Source organism: Oncorhynchus nerka, linkage group LG7 (genome assembly GCF_034236695.1).
Source record: "Oncorhynchus nerka isolate Pitt River linkage group LG7, Oner_Uvic_2.0, whole genome shotgun sequence".
NCBI lineage: Eukaryota > Metazoa > Chordata > Actinopteri > Salmoniformes > Salmonidae > Oncorhynchus > Oncorhynchus nerka.
The window spans coordinates 45197907-45217162 of record NC_088402.1 but is presented as its reverse complement, the minus strand read 5'-3'; the positions used below and the strand labels follow the sequence as shown (position 1 = coordinate 45217162).

Genomic DNA, 19256 nt, shown 5'->3' with positions numbered 1-19256 from the left:
TGTTGCGTGCCATGTCGTACAGTTGGGAATCAGATTGCTTAATCATGTGTTCAGCAGATATCTTAAATATTTCTGGCATATGTCTGCAATGAAGTCAGGCAACTGTGCTATAGAACAGTGTTTCCATGCCATCATAGGCAAATATGGAAAAGGGAACAAAAGTTCAAACCACCCCAATTCTTTAGCCAAAACAATATTTTATTAAGAGACTGGTTGGAGAGTTGAGTTACAGCAACAAATTGGACTATCACAGAGTACTCCCATCTGGCGTCCAGACGTCAAGAGCACTTCTAGATCAATCCGCTGTTTCCTGGATGCAGGGACTGCTGTGTCAAGGCTGGAGTCGCTGAAATCAACCTGTCCAACCCCTCTCCCTTACATCTCTACCAGGGCATCGGGAGTACAACTAATGCTGCTTCCTCCTGAATGAGCACCCTGATGGAAAGAGAAAAGGACAGTCAGGCCACAGACAACGGGGGCATTACCACTACAATCTGAATGATTAGAGAGTAGCGGGACAGTGTTCATTCATTTGGTTGCATATTTACAGCATCTAGTGCTAAACAGTCTACATGGCACGAAAGCATTCACTGCTGCCAAAACAATAATTTAAGATCTGCTAAAGCAATGTTGGAATCCAGTGTACTGCAACACCTAAATAATAAGTAGCACCATAGCATAACTTGCATCTTGTTCTCAGCCTTCGAAAGGGGAGAGCCAGTGGTCTAGCCCTACCCTTCTGCAAACTGAGATGTATTATCTGGCACTGGAATGAGACAGTACAACCATTGGGGTGGCAGTCCAGTCACTTGACAGTGCAGTTAGGTCATTTGATAAAGTTATGAGCCATTAACATCTACAGTGAATGTGACAAGTCTGAATTAATCTGTGCCAATATCAGCCAGTCAAATTACTATTCATTAACATAGGACCAACTACATCAATAATATTGACATGCTATACTTAACTGCTACTACTGTGAGTTTTTCCACAGATATTAAATTAGAGACTATCCACTCTCCAACATGAGTTGGAAAACCCAGGGGGAGACAGAATGCTGAGACTACTGACCCTCTGTGAGACGTGCTTTGCCGCCAGTGGGCTGACACAGAACTGTGGAGCAACCCACACACAGCACAACAGTCTGAGCGTGGCTGAACACAGTTGTGATCTTGTAGCATCCTGAGGGAAACAGAAAAATACAAAATATTAAACACACACAGAATCTGAAGACCAACGTCATTAGTGCCTGGGGGTATATTCATAGTGTACATAGTAGCAAAGAAACTAAAACAAGTGTTTCTTATTGGACAAATACTAATAGGCCCGTCCCCATTTGCTTCCTAATGAATACAATGTTGTAAGTACTGAATCATTTAGCTACTGCATTCAGATAGACAAGGTGGCCCCTTCAAACATGAGTCCGATGAAGGAAAGAGCTGGATCTACCTGGGCACTTAACATCCATGAAATAGGAGTTAGGGCTCTGGACGAGACGCTTCTTCTTGTGGCTCCTCTTCTCCTCCTCAGGGGATGGGTGCAACAAGTCTTTTGCGAGCTGCAGAAGAGTGGACAAAAGACTGCTTAAAACATTATTCAGTTTGAGTAGTTAGGACTACTGTTTACAAATGACAGACCGTGCATTTAACATTTGTCAATAGCAGACCCCCCTATCCAGAGAAAGCTACATCGCGGTATCAGCCATTAGTTATGTCAGATACACAACCCACAATGGGTGTTGGCTCACAGCCAGTTGAATTACATTTGAAATCGAATCACATATCAACCACTCAAGCTTTGTTGAAATTGACATCAAAATAGGACAATTGCTGCGAGTGATACTGACAAGGAACTGTAATGAATTTGCGATCCAAAACCTCATAACTACCACAGCTCTTGCTCACTGGATTACGTAACGTCAACGCTGACCCTTGTGCCGAGACAGAATATGTTCACTTGGGATTTGAGCAGTAACTGGCACTACATAAATCTACTAGTACACAAGGCAACTGTATGTTTAACAGCGGCCGCTATTGCACGTATATATTTAGACAATGTTTCATTTTCAGGTGACTCTTTCTCCATGTTTGCGATATGCAGGCCGCCATCTCGTATCACAATGCGCGAGTATGTGAATGATTGTAATAGCAACACCTCGGCACTGAATAGGCCGACAGAGCTAAAACACACAACAGTCAGTACTCGCATTATTATGCATTACTGACTCCAGTATTGGCATCTAAAGCCCCATATGAACGGTTAAAATCGCAATTATGTCAGGCTCCAGTACTCACTGGCATGTTGGCGAGGAAATAGCCGCTGCCGGAAAGGAGGCATTGCCGGAAACAGGGGGTTCATATTGACACTCATTTTGTGCACCGACAGGAAGTGAGTGAATTAGAGGAGGTTGGTGGACATATTTGTAAGGTCAAAACACGTAAGCTGTGTTCGAATACTCATACTAACCGTACTATTTCGGACGTGAATTGAGTGTCTAGTATAGTTATCGATCATAGTATGGATATAGTTAGTATGCCAAAAGTTCCCGGATGTCATACGTAATTCGCAAAAATACGAAGTATACACGAGGTAGACACTATTTCCGTACTCTTAAGGCCCATAAAACAATTCTTCGGAAATGGGCGTGGCTTCACAACGTTTTCAGAGTTGAAGAAAATGGTAGAAAATATGCAGCTGAAGTCCAACGAGAGCGGATACAAATTGATTTCTTAAACTAGTTATGACAAATGTTAAGAAAATGTTAAGCAATGTAATAAAATAACGTGTTAGCGACGCTATCCTTACGAACTAGCGTCACAGCAGTATGTACTGGTACTAGTTACCTAATAATACAAAATATACATTTATTTAACTAGGCAAGTCAGCTAAGAACAAATTCTTAACTTTCAGTTGCTGTCCCAATGCGCTAACCACTAGGCAGACTGCCGCCCCTAATGTTAGTTGGCTAACGATACATCGAACTTGCCAGGCAGTATATTAACTATCTGCTATCTAACTAACTACCCAACTTTTATTGACTTGATTATTCACATCATGCTTAGCTAAGTGGTATGTATAGTTGTTTTGCTTTTCAATGGCGTTAATGGCACTCTGGTCTGAGTGCCAGAGCGCCGAATAACTGATGAATTTACCAACGCTCAACACCAGTTGAATATGGCTGGTCAGTAAACGTTGGCAAAAAAAGCTTAATTAAATTGTTGCCAGCAGCACAGCTAAAGTCACCAACGCTCTGGATAACATGAAAACAGCCTAACCAGCTATGCCTAGGGCAGGAAAAATGGTCAGAGTGAGGTGTTCTTCTCATTTGTGTCTGGAAGTAGCTAACCAACGTTAGCCAGTTAGCTTGGGTGCTTGACTGCCGTTGAACGCTCGGATCAACCATACTTATTGGCCAGAGCGTCCAGTGTGCTATCTGAATTTATGAACCGACAATCTGACAAAGCTATGGGTTTACGGACGTCCAGAGTGCACTCTGACACTCCAGATTGAATTTAATAACACACTCAAAGTCGTAAATTGCCTAGCTATTCATTTGTTATGCTAACAAGCTAGCAAGAGGTTGCATAGCAACAGCATCAACTTCCGGTAGACAGGCTAGTATGCTCAACTGAAATTATACCGTTCGTTTAGAAAACTAAAATGAACTAATATCATGTAGTATATACTCATTAAGTATGTAGTATACAGTATGTTAGCATGGGTTTTTGAACACAGCTATAGATTGATTGACAGATTGCACCCGTATTCAATTAAGGTAGATATTTAGCCAACAGGTGGTATTGTCTTTTATCAGATTTCTCTAGAGATGTCATATCCCCAGACCCATGGATTACTGAACACATCACAATCCATAGGCTAGCCTACATAACATTCACAATAACGATGTGAGCAGAGCCATATACAGTGTATAGAGAGAGTTAGGCCAGGTTTTAGGATGGCTATCGCCCATATACTGTAGTACTAGTTCTGGGACACTGTAAAGTCCATGGAGAATAAGAGCACCTCCTCCCAGCTGCCCACTGCTCTGAGGCTAGGAAACACTGTCACCAGTGTTTCTCTACGGCTGGTCATGCCCTACCCCGGTCAACTGCCCGGCACCCTCCACAGCAACCCGCCAAAGCCTCCACCATTTTCCTTCACCCAAATCCAGATAGCTGAAGTTCTGAAAGAGCTGCAAAATCTGGACCCCTACAAAACAGCCGGGCTAGACAATCTGGACCCTCTCTTTCTAAAATTATCTGCCCAAATTGTTGCAACCCCTATTACTAGCCTGTTCAACCTCTCTTTCATATTGCCTGAGATTCCCAAAGATTGGAAAGCTGACACGGTCATCCCCCTCTTCAAAGGGGGTGACACTACACCCAAACTGCTACATACCTATCTATCCTACCCTGTCTTTCTAAGGTCTTCGAAAGCCAAGTTAACAAACAGATTACTGACCATTTAGAATCCCACCATACCTTCTCCGCTATGCAATCTGGTTTCAGAGCTGGTCATGGTGCACCTCAGCCACACTCAAGGTTCTAAACGACATCATAACCGCCATCGATAAGAGACATTACTGTGCAGCCGTATTCATCGACCTGGCCAAGGCTTTCGACTCTGTCAATCACAACATTCTTATTGGCAGACTCGACAGCCTTGGTTTCTCAAATGATTGCCTCGCCTGGTTTACCAACTACTTCTCTGATAGAGTTCAGTGTGTCTATGGGTGTGCCACAGGGTTAAATTCTCGGTCCGACTCTCTTTTCTGTATACATCAATGATGTTGCTCTTGCTGCTGGTGATTCTCTGATCCACCTCTACGCAGACGACACCATTCTGTATACTTCTGGCCCCTCGTTGGACACTAACCTCCAGACAAGCTTCAATGCCATACAACTCTCCTTCCGTGGCCTCCAACTGCTCTTAAACGCAAGTAAAACTAAATGCATGCTATTCAATCGATCACTGCCTGCACCTGCTCGCCCGTCCAGCATCACTACTCTGGACGGCTCTGACTTAGAATACGTGGACAACAACAAATACCTGGGTGTCTGGTTAGACTGTAAACTCTCCTTCCAGACTCACATTAAGCATCTCCAATCCAAAATTAAATCTAGAATCGGCTTCCTATATCGCAACAAAGCATCCTTCACTCATGCTGCCAAACATACACTTGTAAAACTGACCATCCTACCGATCCTCGACTTCGGTGATGTCATCTATAAAATAGCCTCCAACACTCTACTCAACAAACTGAATGCAGTCTATCACAGTGCCATCCGTTTTGTCACCAAAGCCCCATACACTACCCACCATTGCGACCTGTACGCTCTCGTTGGTTGGCCCTCGCTTCATACTCGTCGCCAAACCCACTGGTTACAGGTTATCTACAAGTCTCTGCTAGGTAAAGCCCCGCCTTCTCTCAGCTCACTGGTCACCATAGCAGCACCCACTCGTAGCACACGCTCCAGCAGGTATATCTCACTGGTCACCCCCAAAGCCAACTCCTCTTTTGGTCATCTTTCCTTCCAGTTCTCTGCTGCCCATGACTGGAACGAATTGCAAAAATCTCTGAAGCTGGAGACTCACATCTCCCTCACTAGCTTTAAGCACCAGCTGTCCGAGCAGCTTACAGATCACTGCACCTGTACATAGCCCATCTGTGAACAGCCCATCTATCTACCTACCTCATCCCCATACTGGTATTTATTTTGCTCCTTTGCACCCCAGTATCTCTACCTGCACATTCATCTTCTGCCGATCTACCATTCCAGTGTTTAATTGCTATATTGTAATTACTTCGCCACCATGGCCTATTTATTTCCTTAATTTACCTCATTTGCACTCACTGTATATAGACTTTTTATTTTCTACTGTATTATTGACTGTATGTTTTGTTTATTCCATGTGTAACTGTGTTGTTGTATGTGTCGAATTGCTACGCTTCATCTTGGCCAGGTCGCAGTTGCAAATGAGAACTTGTTCTCAACTAGCCTACCTGGTTAAATAAAGGTGAAATAAATAAATATACAACTTTATTCTTGAAATGTTGGTGATGTAACAATAGAGTGCCGCCGACAGTTCCCTATGAAATGAACCGCTGTAAACAAGCAAAAAAGAGCAGTGAATTTAATTTATTGATTTATATCCAAGTCTTTACTGTGTTGTAGTGTCAACAAATTGTATATCTGACATCTTCATATGTTTAGAAAACTATCAGATATAAACAGCACAACTCGGAAGTGTTAATTATCACTTGCATTGGCTATGCGCCTAACTCTTTATATACACTCAGTGGCCAGTTTATTAGGTACACCACCCCGTTCACAAAAATGGTTTGCTCCTATAGACAGTGAGTCATGTAGCCGTGACTTGCTATATAAAGCAGCCAGACAGACATTGAGGCATTCAGATACTGTTCGACTGAATGTTAGATTGGGGGAAACGAGTGACCTAAGCGACTCTGAGCATGATATGATAGTTGTTGCCGGGCGCGCCGGTTCCAGCATCTGAGAAACGTCCACTCTCCTGAGATTTTCATCCACAACAGTGTCTAGGGTTTACCGAGAATGGCGTGACAAATAAAAAACATCCAGTCAGTGTCAGTCCTATGGGCGAAAACTGCTCATTGATGAGAGGTCGAAGGAGAATGGCAAGAATCATGCAGGCTACCAGGTGGGCCACAAACAGGCAAATAATGGCGCAGTACGCCAGTAGTGTGCAGAACGGCATCTCAGAATGCACAACGGGTCAATCCTAGTCACGGATGGGCTATTGTAGCAGATGACCACACTGGGTTCAACTCCTATCACCTAAAAACAAGATGTGGCTCCAGTGGGCATGCAATCACCAATACTGGACAATTGAGCAGTGGAAAAGCATCGCCTGGTCCGACAAATCCTGATTCCCGGAGCAGCATGCTGATGGCAGAGTCCGAATTTGGCGTAAGCAGCATGAATCCATGGCCCCATCCTGCCTGCTGTCAACGGTACAGGCTGGTGGCGGTGGTGTAATGGTGTGTGGAATGTTTTCCTTGCACACGTTAGGTCCGTTGATGCCAATTGAGCAATGTTTCCATGTCACGAAGAATGCAGGCTGTTCTGGAGACCCACGAGATGGGTGTACCTAATAAACTTTCCACTGAGAGTACATGGCTCTGATCGTGAGTGATAACACATCACAATGAGTGATTGTGACACTGATTGTTCTGTTTACATCCCTAAATATGAAAATGTATTAAAACAGCAAATCTATGTGGTGGAACACTTTGCATTTCCGGCTTCTGTAATCTCTTTCTACATCTATCCAATATATCAACATATGAGGCATTTCTGAAATCCTCAAGATGTTTCCTAATCACACAAAAATGACAAATGTTGATGATATATTCACAGAAGGCATTATACAACCATTTGTGTATGTAGCCGATGCGAAATGGCTAGCTAGTTAGCGGTGGTGCGCACTGGTAGTGGTTCCCCTTGCTCTGCAAGGACAACGGATTTTGTGGAGCGATGGGTAACGATGCTTCGAGGGTGACTGTTGATGTGTGCAGAGCGTCCCTGGTTCGCGCCCAGGTTGGGGCGAGGGGACGGACGTAAAGTCTGTACACTAAGCCAAAAGCATATTTTCAGTTGGTGTTTGGTAAACCGGGATAGCAGGTTAGATAAACTGGGACACCATTATTATAGTCATAATAATGGCTAAATATCTACCTTAATTGAATACGGGTGTAATCTGTCAATCAATCAATGACATTTGTAGATTTGTATTGACACTTTGTTGGCCGACATTCTGCATATGTTCAAATCGATGAAACGTTTCAATATAATACATCTCAATACAGTGTTCTGTTCCTAAAACTAGAATCTGTCAATACAGTGTTCTGTTCCTAAAACTAGAATCTGAATCCCACTCCCAATTCGCATTCCGCCCCAAGAGATACACAAATGAAGCAATATCAATCGCGCACTACACTGCCCTTTCCCACCTGTACAAAAGAAACACCTACATGAGAATGCTGTTCATTGACGACAGCTCAGCGTTCATCACCATAGTGCCCACAAAGCTCATCACTAAGCTAAGGACCCTGGGTCTAAACACCTCCCTCTGCAACTGGATCCTGGACTTCCTGACAGGCCACCCCCAGGAGGTAAGGGTAGGCAACCTGCCCAGGGACTGCGGTTGAAAATGAGCCGGCTGGCTAAAACCGGCACTTTTACTGAAATGTTGATTAATGTGCACTGTCACTGTAAAAATTAAATCAACTCAACAACACATCTGCCACGCTGATCCTCAACACTGGGGCCTCTCAGGGGTGTGTGCTTAGTCCCCTCCTGTACTCCCTGTTCACCCACAGCTGCGTAGCCAAGCACGACTCTAACACCCTCATTAAGTTTGCTAACGTCACAACAGTGGTAGGCCTCACTGACAACAATGTGCCTATAGGGAGGAGGTCAGAGACATGGCAGTGTGGTGCAAGGACAACAACCTCTCCCTCAATGTGAGCAAGACAAAGGATTTGATCTTGGACCACAGGAAAAGTAGGGCCGAACAGGCCCCCATTTACATCGACGGGTTTGTAGTGGAGCGGGTCGAGAGTTTCAAGTTCCCTGGTGTCCACATCACCAACAAACTATGATGGTCCAAACACACCAAGACAGTCACGAAGAGGGCACGACAACACCTTTCCCCCCCAGGAGACTGAAAAGATTTGGCATGGGTCCCCAGATCCTCAAAAAGTTCTACAGCTGTACCATCGAGAGCATCCTGACCGGTTGCATTACCGTCTGGTATGGCAACTGCTCGACATCCGAACATAAGGCACTACAGAGGGTAGTACGTACGGCCCAGTACATCCCTGGGGCCAAGCTTCATGCCATCCAGGACCTACAGTACCAGTCAAAAGTTTGGACACCCCCACAACTCTTCCATCTTTCACCATGGGAAACACACATGCGGAGATCATCCGTTCACCTGCTCTGCGTCTTACAAAGACACGGCGGTTGGAACCAAAAATATCAAATTTGGACTCATCAGACCAAATGACACATTTCCACAGGTCTAATGTCCATTGCTTGAGCTTCTTGGCCCAAGCAAGTCTCTACTTCATATTTGTTTCCTTTAGTAGTGGTTTCTTTGCAGCAATTCAACCATGAAGGCCTGATTCACATTGAACAGTTGATTTTGAGATGTGTCTGTTACTTGAACTCTGAAGCATTTATTTGGGCTGCAATTTCTGAGGCTGGTAACTCTAATGAACTTATCCTCTGCAGCAGACGTAACTCTGGGTCTTCCTTTCCTGTAGCGGTCCTCATGAGATCCAGTTTCATCATAGCGCTTGATGGTTTTTGCGACTACACTTGAAGAAACTTTAAAAGTTATTGAAATTTTCCAGATTGACTGACCTTCATGTCTTAAATTAATGATGGACTGTCGTTTCTCTTTGCTTATTTGAGTTGTTCTTGCCATAATATGGACTTGGTCTTTTACCAAATAGGGCCATCTTCTTCTCAAACGCATTACGAAGGAAAGAAATTCCACAAATGTACTTTTAACAAGGCACACCTGTTAATTGAAATGCATTCCATGTGACTACCCAAGGGAAAGGGTGGCTACTTTGAAGCTACTTATGAAATATATTTTGATTTGTTTAACACTTTTTTGGTTACTACATTATTCCATGTGTTATTTCATAGTTGATGTCTGAAATGTGTTATTTCATAGTTTTGAATGAGCAGGTGTGTCCAAACTTTTGACTGGTACTGTACATACTAGGCAGTGTCAGAGGAAAGCCCCAAAAAATTGCCAAAGACTCCAGTCACCCAAGTCATAGACTGTTCTCTCAGCTACCACATGGCAAGCGGTACCGGAGCTTCAAGTCTAGGTCCAAAAGGCTCCTTAACAGCTTCTATCCCCAAGCCATAAGACTGCTGAACAATTAATCAAATGGCCACCTGGAATATTTACATTGACACTGCCCTATGGGACTCCCAATCACAGCTGGTTGTGATACAGCCTGGAATCGAACCAAAGTATGTAGTGATGCCTTAGACCACTGCGCCACACGGAAGTCCAGTAAAGGACTTTTATTTATTTAATATATTTTAAAATAAGGCAGTAACATAACAAAATGTTGAAAAAGTCAATTAGAAAGTATATTCACAGGGGGTTCTAAATGTGTGTTTGTGTGGTTTTCTGAAAGTACAGAATGAAGAGGAATTATAATTAGTAAATGTCAGGTTATAGCAATAAACAATATTACATTGACGTAACATAATAAACTGCTATTAGAATAGTAAGCCACATTGACAATATGACAGTTATACTGTAAATTAACCATTGATTTACACAGGAAACAGTAACTGAAAAAAGCCCCACAAGGGAGCAGGGCAGAGCTATACAATGCACACCCCAATGAAGGGCCATGATGGCAACTTCAAAAGGAGGCAGTTTTAGCAGTACAAGCTAGTAATTCCGACAACCCGTACAGTGGTGCTGTGAGCCGGATCTACAGTTGCGCTAAGCTCAATACTGGGGTCGCTGTTGATTAAATTTGAGGGGAGAATGTAGCACATGTGGATGTATGAAACTTACTCCTCAGCTTGAAGTGTCTCCACTTCCTCTAGCTTTTTGTGTGGCGCTTACTGGTTAAACGCTTCAGGAGGGAGGTCACGTGTGCTAGGAAGGCAAAGGTCCTGTATGGGGGGTGATAAGCACCAGAATTAAGCCTTGTAAATCTACTGATACCTCTCACGAAGTCACCTAACATCTTCCTAGCGCCATAAAATACTGCGAATTAACATCGAAAAAAAACGTGGGTCCATTGACAGTCTAAGGCCGACGCGTTCACGTCACGTTCGTGACACGTGCACGTAGTGTTCACGTCACGTAACGTGGCACTGACACTTCACTTGTAAGTTTATTATGAACGACCTTAGCACCGACGCCTTCAAAACGTCTACATGTATTACGCGTCTCATGTTTAGTTTATTATTAAAGATCCACCGTGATCGCCTTACAAATGTCTATATGTACATGATTTTGAAAAAAATATTTTTCATTGCTAGCGTAATCTAATCAATTTAATTTGTAGATTTAGCTAAAATAGGCATATCACCTCAATACAAAAATTATTAGGCTAGTTGATATCGCATCCAGCCACCATTACTGTGTAGATATGCCTATTTTTCACTTCAATACAGACACAAGGGCTTCTTTGTTGGAGGCAGCCCTATTCAGAAATAAGTGGTCAAAATAAGTCCGTCTCTGGTAGAAATAAGTGGTCTCTGACTTCCGTCTTCGGTGAGTTCAAGACAACTGGAAATTCGGAGCTCAGACTGAAATAAAAATATATAAAAACATTTTTTCAGAAACTCTGGCATCTTTCTCTAACCTAAACCTGGGTTCCCAGGTTTAACAGACACAGTCCCTGTCACCATGCAATCCTTAGGCTATACATTTCTGTGGAGATGTCTTATGTTTAACAGCAGCGCTTGAAATGAGGGTGGTATGTGAGGACATAGGCCTAACCTGTGTTATAGAGAGTGGCATAAAGCATATGCTACCCCTTGTTTGCTTAGCCTTAGAAAAAACAACGGTCCAGATTTTATAAAGCGATCTAGGCTATAACAATTATATCTGCACAGCCTACTAGCCCATCGAAGGTCTTGCTCAGCCTCAACATCACAGGAATCTGTGGTTGGTTTATTAAATGCTCTGCAATTTAGAAAATTAGTGGTAGGCTATGCCTACCACAAAATACCAAGAAGATGGTATGGGTCTATGCATAGACCAAACAGTTTAACAGATAAAAACGTATTTATTCAAAAGAGTCCCATTGAGTCAGGCTATTCATTTGCAGTTGCATTCTTACGCATAACCTTAGCCTAAACGGAACTGAAAACAACCCAGCCTGTTTTGATCACAGATCATGATGAAGCCTGAACATTTCAGGCGGTTTGTCACTGATTTAGCCCACAATCGCCTACAAATTTGATACACATGAAGACCTATATTTATTCTGGATTTGACAAGCAATACCCTGACTAGGATCCTGACTTTTCCCCACATCATATTTGTTACCAATTAGGCTAAATGTATTCCTATTAATAAGCTTTTATTTTCCTAATGTTTTGCATAGGCTAGCCATTGCTATTGTCATTTTCCATCTTCTGCTTTTTATGAATAAACAGGCATCGGGTTAAAAAATTAACTCCACTTACCTTTCAGATCACAAAGTCAGCTAATTTCCACTCATTCATATGCAAATACATTTGATTCATACACAGGCTTGTCTGGCTGGCATGTTTTCATTTTTTTTTTATCATAGTGCATTAGTACACCCTTGTGGTTGAATACAACCATGAATAATGTTGAACTTACAAATACCATCAAGGGATATGTTACAATTGACAAAAATGAACACCTTTTGGCATGAAAACCAATCTGGCAATATTTTAGATTTAAATATATAAACTTTGTTTTTTTTGGTACATGTGTGTCAATTTACTTTCTGAATTTTATACACTCACATGGCAATCATAGACTGAAATACTGAATTATTTTGTGTGGAATAGAGAGGCGGGTTTTTGAGACGACATTGTGTGAACAGTTAGAATTTGAAGAAAAACAAACAAACTTTACTCGGTGTTGAAGCAAGTATGGAGCATAGTAGTACAAATAAAGGATGGAGTAAGAAAAAGAAAGTGGAGAGAAAGGGAGTAGGGTTTTGAAGGGGAGCGAGAGGTCTATGGAGGTAGAGAGGAGGCAGAAAAAGAAGTTTGAGGAGAGAAACATATTTTCTAACGCTAGAGGCAGTTCAGAGGTACGATGTGTCGAAGAAGGGCAAGATAAGACACGAGGGGGGCGTGGAGGTGAGGAGGAGCATAAAGTTATTCTGAAGTTTAGGAAGGAAGGGGGAGTAGGGGCAATGAGTCTGATAAGGTTGACGGCTGTGATAAAAGAGTTGATTGGGGAAGTTGTCAATGTTAAAGTGTTAAGAGTTTGTTGGTGTTCTGACATGACGCAGAGGGAGAAAGCTGTGAAGCAAATACACTGCAAATAGCAAATACACTAAAAAGTTTATTTTATTTATTTATTTCACCATTATTTAACCAGGTAGGCCAGTTGAGAACAAGTTCTCATTTACAACTGCGACCTGGCCAAGATAAATCAAAGCAGTGTGACACAAACAACACAGAGTTACACATGGAATAAACAAATGTACAGTCAACAGCACAGTAAAAAAGTCTATATACAGTGTGTGCAAATGAAGTAAGATTAGGGAGGTAAGGCAATAACAGGCCCTAGTGGCGAAATAATTACAATTTAGCAATTAACCACTGGAGTGATAGATGAGCAGAAGATGAATGTGCAAGTAGAGATACCTTTTTGCAAAGGAGCAAAAAATATATAAAAAATATGGGAATGAGGTAGTTGGGTGGGCTATTTACAGATGGGCTATGTACAGATGCAATGATCTGTAAGCTGCTCTGACAGCTGATGCTTAAAGTTAATGAGGGAGATATGAGTCTCCAGCTTCAGTTATTTTTGCAATTCGTTCCAGTCATTGGCAGCAGAGAACAGGAAGGAAAGGTGGCCAAAAGGAGGAGTTGGCTTTGGGGGTGACCAGCGAAATATACCTGCTGGAGCGCATGCTACAGGTGGGTGCTGCTATGGTGACCAGTGAGCGGAGATAAGGCGGGGCTTTACCTAGCAAAGACTTATAGATGACCTGTATCTGGTGGGTTTAGTGACAAATATGAAGCGAGGGCCAGCCAACGTGAGCATACAGGTCGCAGTGGTGGGTAGTATATGGGGCTTTTGTGACAAAACGGATGGCACTGATAGACTGCATCCAATTTGTAGAGTGTTGGAGGCTATTTTGTAAATGACATCGCTAAAGTAAAGGATCGGTAGGATAGTCAGTTTGAGTCTGCAGATAAGAATGCGGTGATTGACAGAGTCGAAAGCCTTGGCGAGGTCGATGAATACGGCTGCACAGTATTGTCTCTTATTGATAGCGGTTAAGATATCATTTAGGACCTTGAGCATGGCTGAGGTGCACTCATGACCAGCTCGGAAACCAGATTGCATAGCGGAGAAGGTACGGTGGGATTCGAAATGGTCTGTGATCTGTTTGTTAACTTGGCTTTCGAAGACTTTATAAAGGATGGATATAGGATAGATATAGGTCTGTAACAGTTTGGGTCTAAGGTGTGTCCCCGTTTGAAGAGGGGGATGACCGCGGCAGCTTTCCAATCTTCAGGGATCTCAGACGATACGAAAGAGAGGTTGAACAGGCTAGTAACAACAATTGCGGGCATCCAGAGAGGATCCAGATTGTCTAGCCCAGCTGATTTGTAGGGGTCCAGATTTCGCAGCTCTTTCCGAACATCAGTTATCTGGATTTGGGTGAAGGAGAAATGGGGGAGGCTTGGGCAAGTTGCGGGGGGTGCAGAGCTGTTGACCGGGGTAGGGGTAGCCAGGTGGAAAGCATGGCCAGCCGTAGAAAAATTATTATTGAAATTCTCGATTATCGTAGATTTATCGGTGGTGACAGTGTTTCCTAGCCAGTGGGCAGCTGGGAGGAGGTGCTCTTATTCTTCTTTGACTTTACAGTGTCCCAGAACTTTTTGGAGTTTATGCTACAGGATGCAAATTTCTGTTTGAAAAAGCTAGCCTTTGCGTTCCTAACTTTCCTGAAAAGTTGAAATACATAGAGGGCACAGCATAATCAGAGGTGAGACGTTACTTGGTCGGGTCAACAGGAAGTATTATTAAAGAGATACTTTGCATTGAAATACAGGCAGAGATGTATTAGTCCCAGAGTTAATGATCCAAGGTTTTGCGTTTCACCTCCTGATGTTTATGATGACTGGCAGAGTTAGAATTTTTTTTAAACATAAGCTTAAACATGCTATCTCTCTCTCCCCATCTGTCTCTCGTCTGCAGGTATGTTTTGATGTGAGAGATGCCAACCCCCGGAACCTAGGAAGAAACCTAGAGAGGAACCAAGCTATGAGGGGTGGCTGTGCCGGGTGGAGATTATAACAGAACATGGCCAAGATGTTCAAATGTTCATAGATGACCAGCAGGGTCAAATAATAATAATCACAGTGGTTGTAGAGGGTACAACAAGTCAGCACCTCAGGAGTAAATGTCAGTTGGCTTTTCATTGCCAATCATTCAGAGTATCTCTACCGCTGCTGCTGTCTCTAGAGAGTTGAAAACAGCAGGTCTGGGACAAGGAAGCACGTCCGGTGAACAGGTCAGGGTTCCATAGCCGCAGGCAGAACAGTTGAAACTGGAGAAGCAGCACGACCAGGTGGACTGGGTACAGCAAGGAGTCATCAGGCCAGGTAGTCCCGAGTTATGGTCCTAGGACTCAGGTCCTCAGAGAGAAAGAAAAAAAGAAAGTGAGAAAGAGAGAGGGAAAGAAAGAAAGAGAAAAAGAGAGAGAGAATTAGAAAAAGCATACTTAAAATTCACACAGGACACCGGATAAGACAGGAGAAATACTCCAGATATAACAGATTGACCCTAGCCCCCTGACACATAAACTATTGTAGCATAAATACTGGAGGCTGATACAGGAGGGGTCGGGAGACACTGTGGCCCCGTCCGACGATACCCCAGGACAGGGCCAAACATGCAGGATATAACTCCAGCCACTTTGCCAAAGCACAGCCCCCACACAACTAGAGGGATATCTTCAACCACCAACTTACTATCCTGAGACAAGGCCGAGTATAACCCACAAAGATCTCCCCCACGGCACGAACCCAAGGGGGGGGCGCCAACCCGGACAGGAAGATCATGTCAGTGACTCAACCCACTCAAGTGACGCACCCCTCCTAATTCTATGGACAGTAAGGAGGCCTGCGTCTTGTGACCGTAGCATACGTGTAGGTATGTACGGCAGGACCAAATTGAAAGATAGGTATGAGCAAGCCATGTAATGCTTTGTAGGTGAGCAGTAAAACCTTGAAATTAGCCTTTGCTTTAACAGGAAGCCAGTGTAGAGAGGCTAGCACTGAAGTAATATGATCAAATGTTTTGGTTCTAGTTAATATTCTAGCTGCCGTGTTTAGCACTAACTGAAGTTTATTTAGTGCTTTATCCGGGTAGCCGGAAAGTAGAGCATTGCAGTAGTCTAACGTAGAAGTGACAAAAGCATGGATAAATTTTTCGGCAGCATTTTTGGACAGAAAGTTTCAGATTTTTTGCAATGTTACATAGATGGAAAGAAGCTGTCCTTGAAACAGTCTTCATATGTTCGTCAAAAGAGAGATCAGGGTCCAGAGTAACGCCAAGGTCCTTCACAGTTTTATTTGAGATGACTGTGCAACCATCAAGATGAATTGTCAGATTCAACAGAAGATCTCTTTTTTTCTTGGGCCCTAGAACCCTAGAACCTAGAATTTTGGGGCTTCACCATTTTTCATCGAAATGTACAGTTGTGTGTCATCCGCATAGCAGTGAAAGTTAACATTATGTTTCCAAATTACATCACCAAGAGGTAAAATATATAGTGAAAATAATAGTGGTCCTAAAACGGAGCCTTGAGGAACACCAACATTTACAGTTGATTTGTCAGAGGACAAACCATCTAGAGATAAACTGATATCTTTCCGACAGATAAGATCTAAACCAGGCCAGAATTTGTCCGTGTAGACCAATTTGGGTTTCCAATCTCTCCAAAAGAATGTGGTGATCGATGGTATCAAAAGTAGTACTAAGGTCTAGGAGCACGAGGACAGATGCAGAGCCTTGGTCTGATGCCATTAAAAGGTCATTTCCCACCTTCACAAGTGCAGTTTCAGTACTATGATGGGGTCTAAAACCAGACTGAAGTGTTTTGTATACATTGTGTGTCTTCAGGAAGACAGTGAGTTGCTGTGCAACAGGTTTTTCAAAATGTTTTGAGAGGAATGGGAGATTCGATATATGCCGATAGTTTTTTATATTTTCGGGGTCAAGGTTTGGCTTTTTCAAGAGGCTTTATTATTGCCACTTTTAGTGAGTTTGGTACACATCCGGTAGATAGAGAGAAGTTTATTATGTTCAACATATCACTAGCCACTTTAAACAATGCTACCTAATATAATGTTTACATACCCTACATTATTCATCTCATATGTATACGTATATACTGTACTCTATATCATCTACTGCATCTTTATGTAATACATGTATCACTAGCCACTTTAACTATGCCACTTTGTTTACATACTCATCTCATATGTATATACTGTACTCGATACCATCTACTGTATCTTGCCTATGCCGCTCTGTACCATCACTCATTAATATATCTTTATGTACATATTCTTTATCCCCCTACACTTGTGTGTATAAGGCAGTAGTTTTGGAATTGTTAGTTAGATTACTTGTTCGTTATTACTGCATTGTCGGAACTAGAAGCACAAGCATTTCGCTACACTCGCATTAACATCTGCTAACCATGTGTATGTGACAAATAACATTTGATTTGATTTAAGTATGCAGCTTGAAGATTGAGGCAATGATTATTTTCATCAATGTGTCAAGAGAAATAGTATTAAAAAACTTGAGTATATCTCACTTTATCCTTGGTCCTGGCAGTGTTGTGCAGACTCAGGACAACTGAGCTTTGGAGGAATACGCAGATTTAAAGAAGAGTCTGTAATTTGCTTTCTAATGATCATGATCTTTTTGTCAAAGAAGTGAATTTATCACTGCTGAAGTGAAAATCATCCTCTCTTGGGGAATGCTGCTTTTTAGTTAGCTTTGCGACAGTATCAAAAATAAATTTGGGATTGTTCTTATTTTCCTCAATTAAGTTGGAAAAATAGGTTGATCGAGCAGCAGTGAGGGCTCTTTGATACTGCGCGGTACTGTCTTTCCAAGCTAGTCGTAAGACTTCCAGTCTGGTGTAGCACCATTTTCGTTCCAATTTTCTGGAAGCTCGCTTCAGAGCTTGGGTAGTTTCTGTATACCAGGGAGCTAGTTTCTTATGACAAATGTTTTTAGGGGTGCAACTGCATCTAGGGTATTACTCAAGGTTAATTTGAGTTCCTCAGTTAGGTGGTTAACTGATTTTTGTACTCTGACGTCCTTGGGTAGGTGGAGGGAGTCTGGAAGGGCATCTATGTCATGTATTGTCATGTTATGTCTTGTTCCTGTTCTTTCTCTTCACTTCGTTTCCCCCTGCTGGTCGTATTAGGTTACCTTCTCTCCCTTTCCTTCCCCCAGCTGTTCCTCATCTCCTCTAACTACCTCGTTTACTCTCTCCCACCTGTTCCCTTTTTTCCCTCTGATTAGGTCTCTATTTCTCTCTCTGTTTCTGCTTCTGTCTTTGTCAGATTCTCGTTTGCTTCACCCTTGTCCCGTCCTGTCGTAATCTGCCTCTTCATCAGATGCTACGTGTGATCAGGTACCTCTGTCCTCTACAACCCGCGCCTACCCGGAGAGACCAGCAGTCTGTTGCCGCTAACCCTGCTATTCTCCTCTGCTGCTAGAAGGGGACTCTCCTGTAAAGATCAGAGGACTTTATGATTTATTTGTCGCCCTCTCTGCGGGTTGTCTATTTTGTCAACCGATACATCTTAAGAGGATTTATGTCTTCCCTGTGTTTGGACATTAAAAGACTCTGTTTCTGTTAAACCGCTTTTGGGTCCTCACTCACCTGCATAACAATCTAGGACTCTTTGGGTTGTCCGAGAATAGCACGGCTTTTGATAACCTTTGGTTGGTGTCTGAGCAGATTATTTGTTGTGATTGCAAACTTAATAAAATGGTGGTCCAGGATTATGAGGAAAAACATTAAGATCCACAACATTTATTCCACTGGACAAAACTAGGTCCAGAGTATGACTGTGGCAGTGAGTATGTCGGGAGACATGTTGGGCAAAACCCACTGAGTCGATGATGGCTCCAAAAGCCTTTTGGAGTGGGTCGGTGGACTTTTCCATGTGCATATTAAAGTCACCAAAAATGTGAATATTATCTCCCATGACTACAAGGTCCGATAGGAATTCAGGGAACTCAGTGAGGAACGCTGTTTATGGCCCAGGATTCCTGTAAAGTGATTGAGTAGGCTGCATAGATTTCATGACTAGAAGCTCAAAAGACAAACTAAATTTGCTATCGTAAATGTTAGCAACACCTCCGCCTTTGCGGAATGCGCGGGGGATATGGTCACTATTGTAACCAGGAGGTGAGGCCTCATTTAACACAGTAAATTTATAAGCCTTAAGCCATGTTTCAGT

The 19256-nt window shown here is 42.8% G+C and overlaps 1 protein-coding gene and 1 non-coding gene across 2 annotated transcripts; both read right to left on the bottom strand.

Annotated features, from left to right (window-relative positions):
* Positions 1–177: 177 nt before the first annotated feature.
* On the bottom strand, positions 178–2402 carry rps27.1 (ribosomal protein S27, isoform 1). The gene is made up of 4 exons (XM_029663755.2): positions 2295–2402; positions 1450–1558; positions 1072–1182; positions 178–435 (listed from the first exon to the last, which is right to left on the bottom strand). The coding sequence occupies exons 1-4, from the start codon at positions 2298–2300 to the stop codon at positions 407–409; spliced, it is 255 nt and encodes an 84-aa protein (XP_029519615.1). The 5' UTR covers positions 2301–2402; the 3' UTR covers positions 178–406.
* Positions 689–821, bottom strand: LOC115132896 (small nucleolar RNA SNORA35). The gene has a single exon (XR_003864152.1). It is a non-coding gene; the product is annotated as a small nucleolar RNA SNORA35 (small nucleolar RNA).
* Positions 2403–19256: the final 16854 nt, after the last annotated feature.

Bases quoted from the DNA above. Each gene is read 5' to 3' on its own strand.
- rps27.1 (XM_029663755.2), bottom strand. The intron at 1,183-1,449 runs GTAGATCCAGCT...TGTTTCCCTCAG, and splicing joins CATGGATGTTAAGTGCCCAG to GATGCTACAAGATCACAACT. The intron at 436-1,071 runs GTCAGTAGTCTC...TCTTTCCATCAG, and splicing joins CAAAGCACGTCTCACAGAGG to GGTGCTCATTCAGGAGGAAG.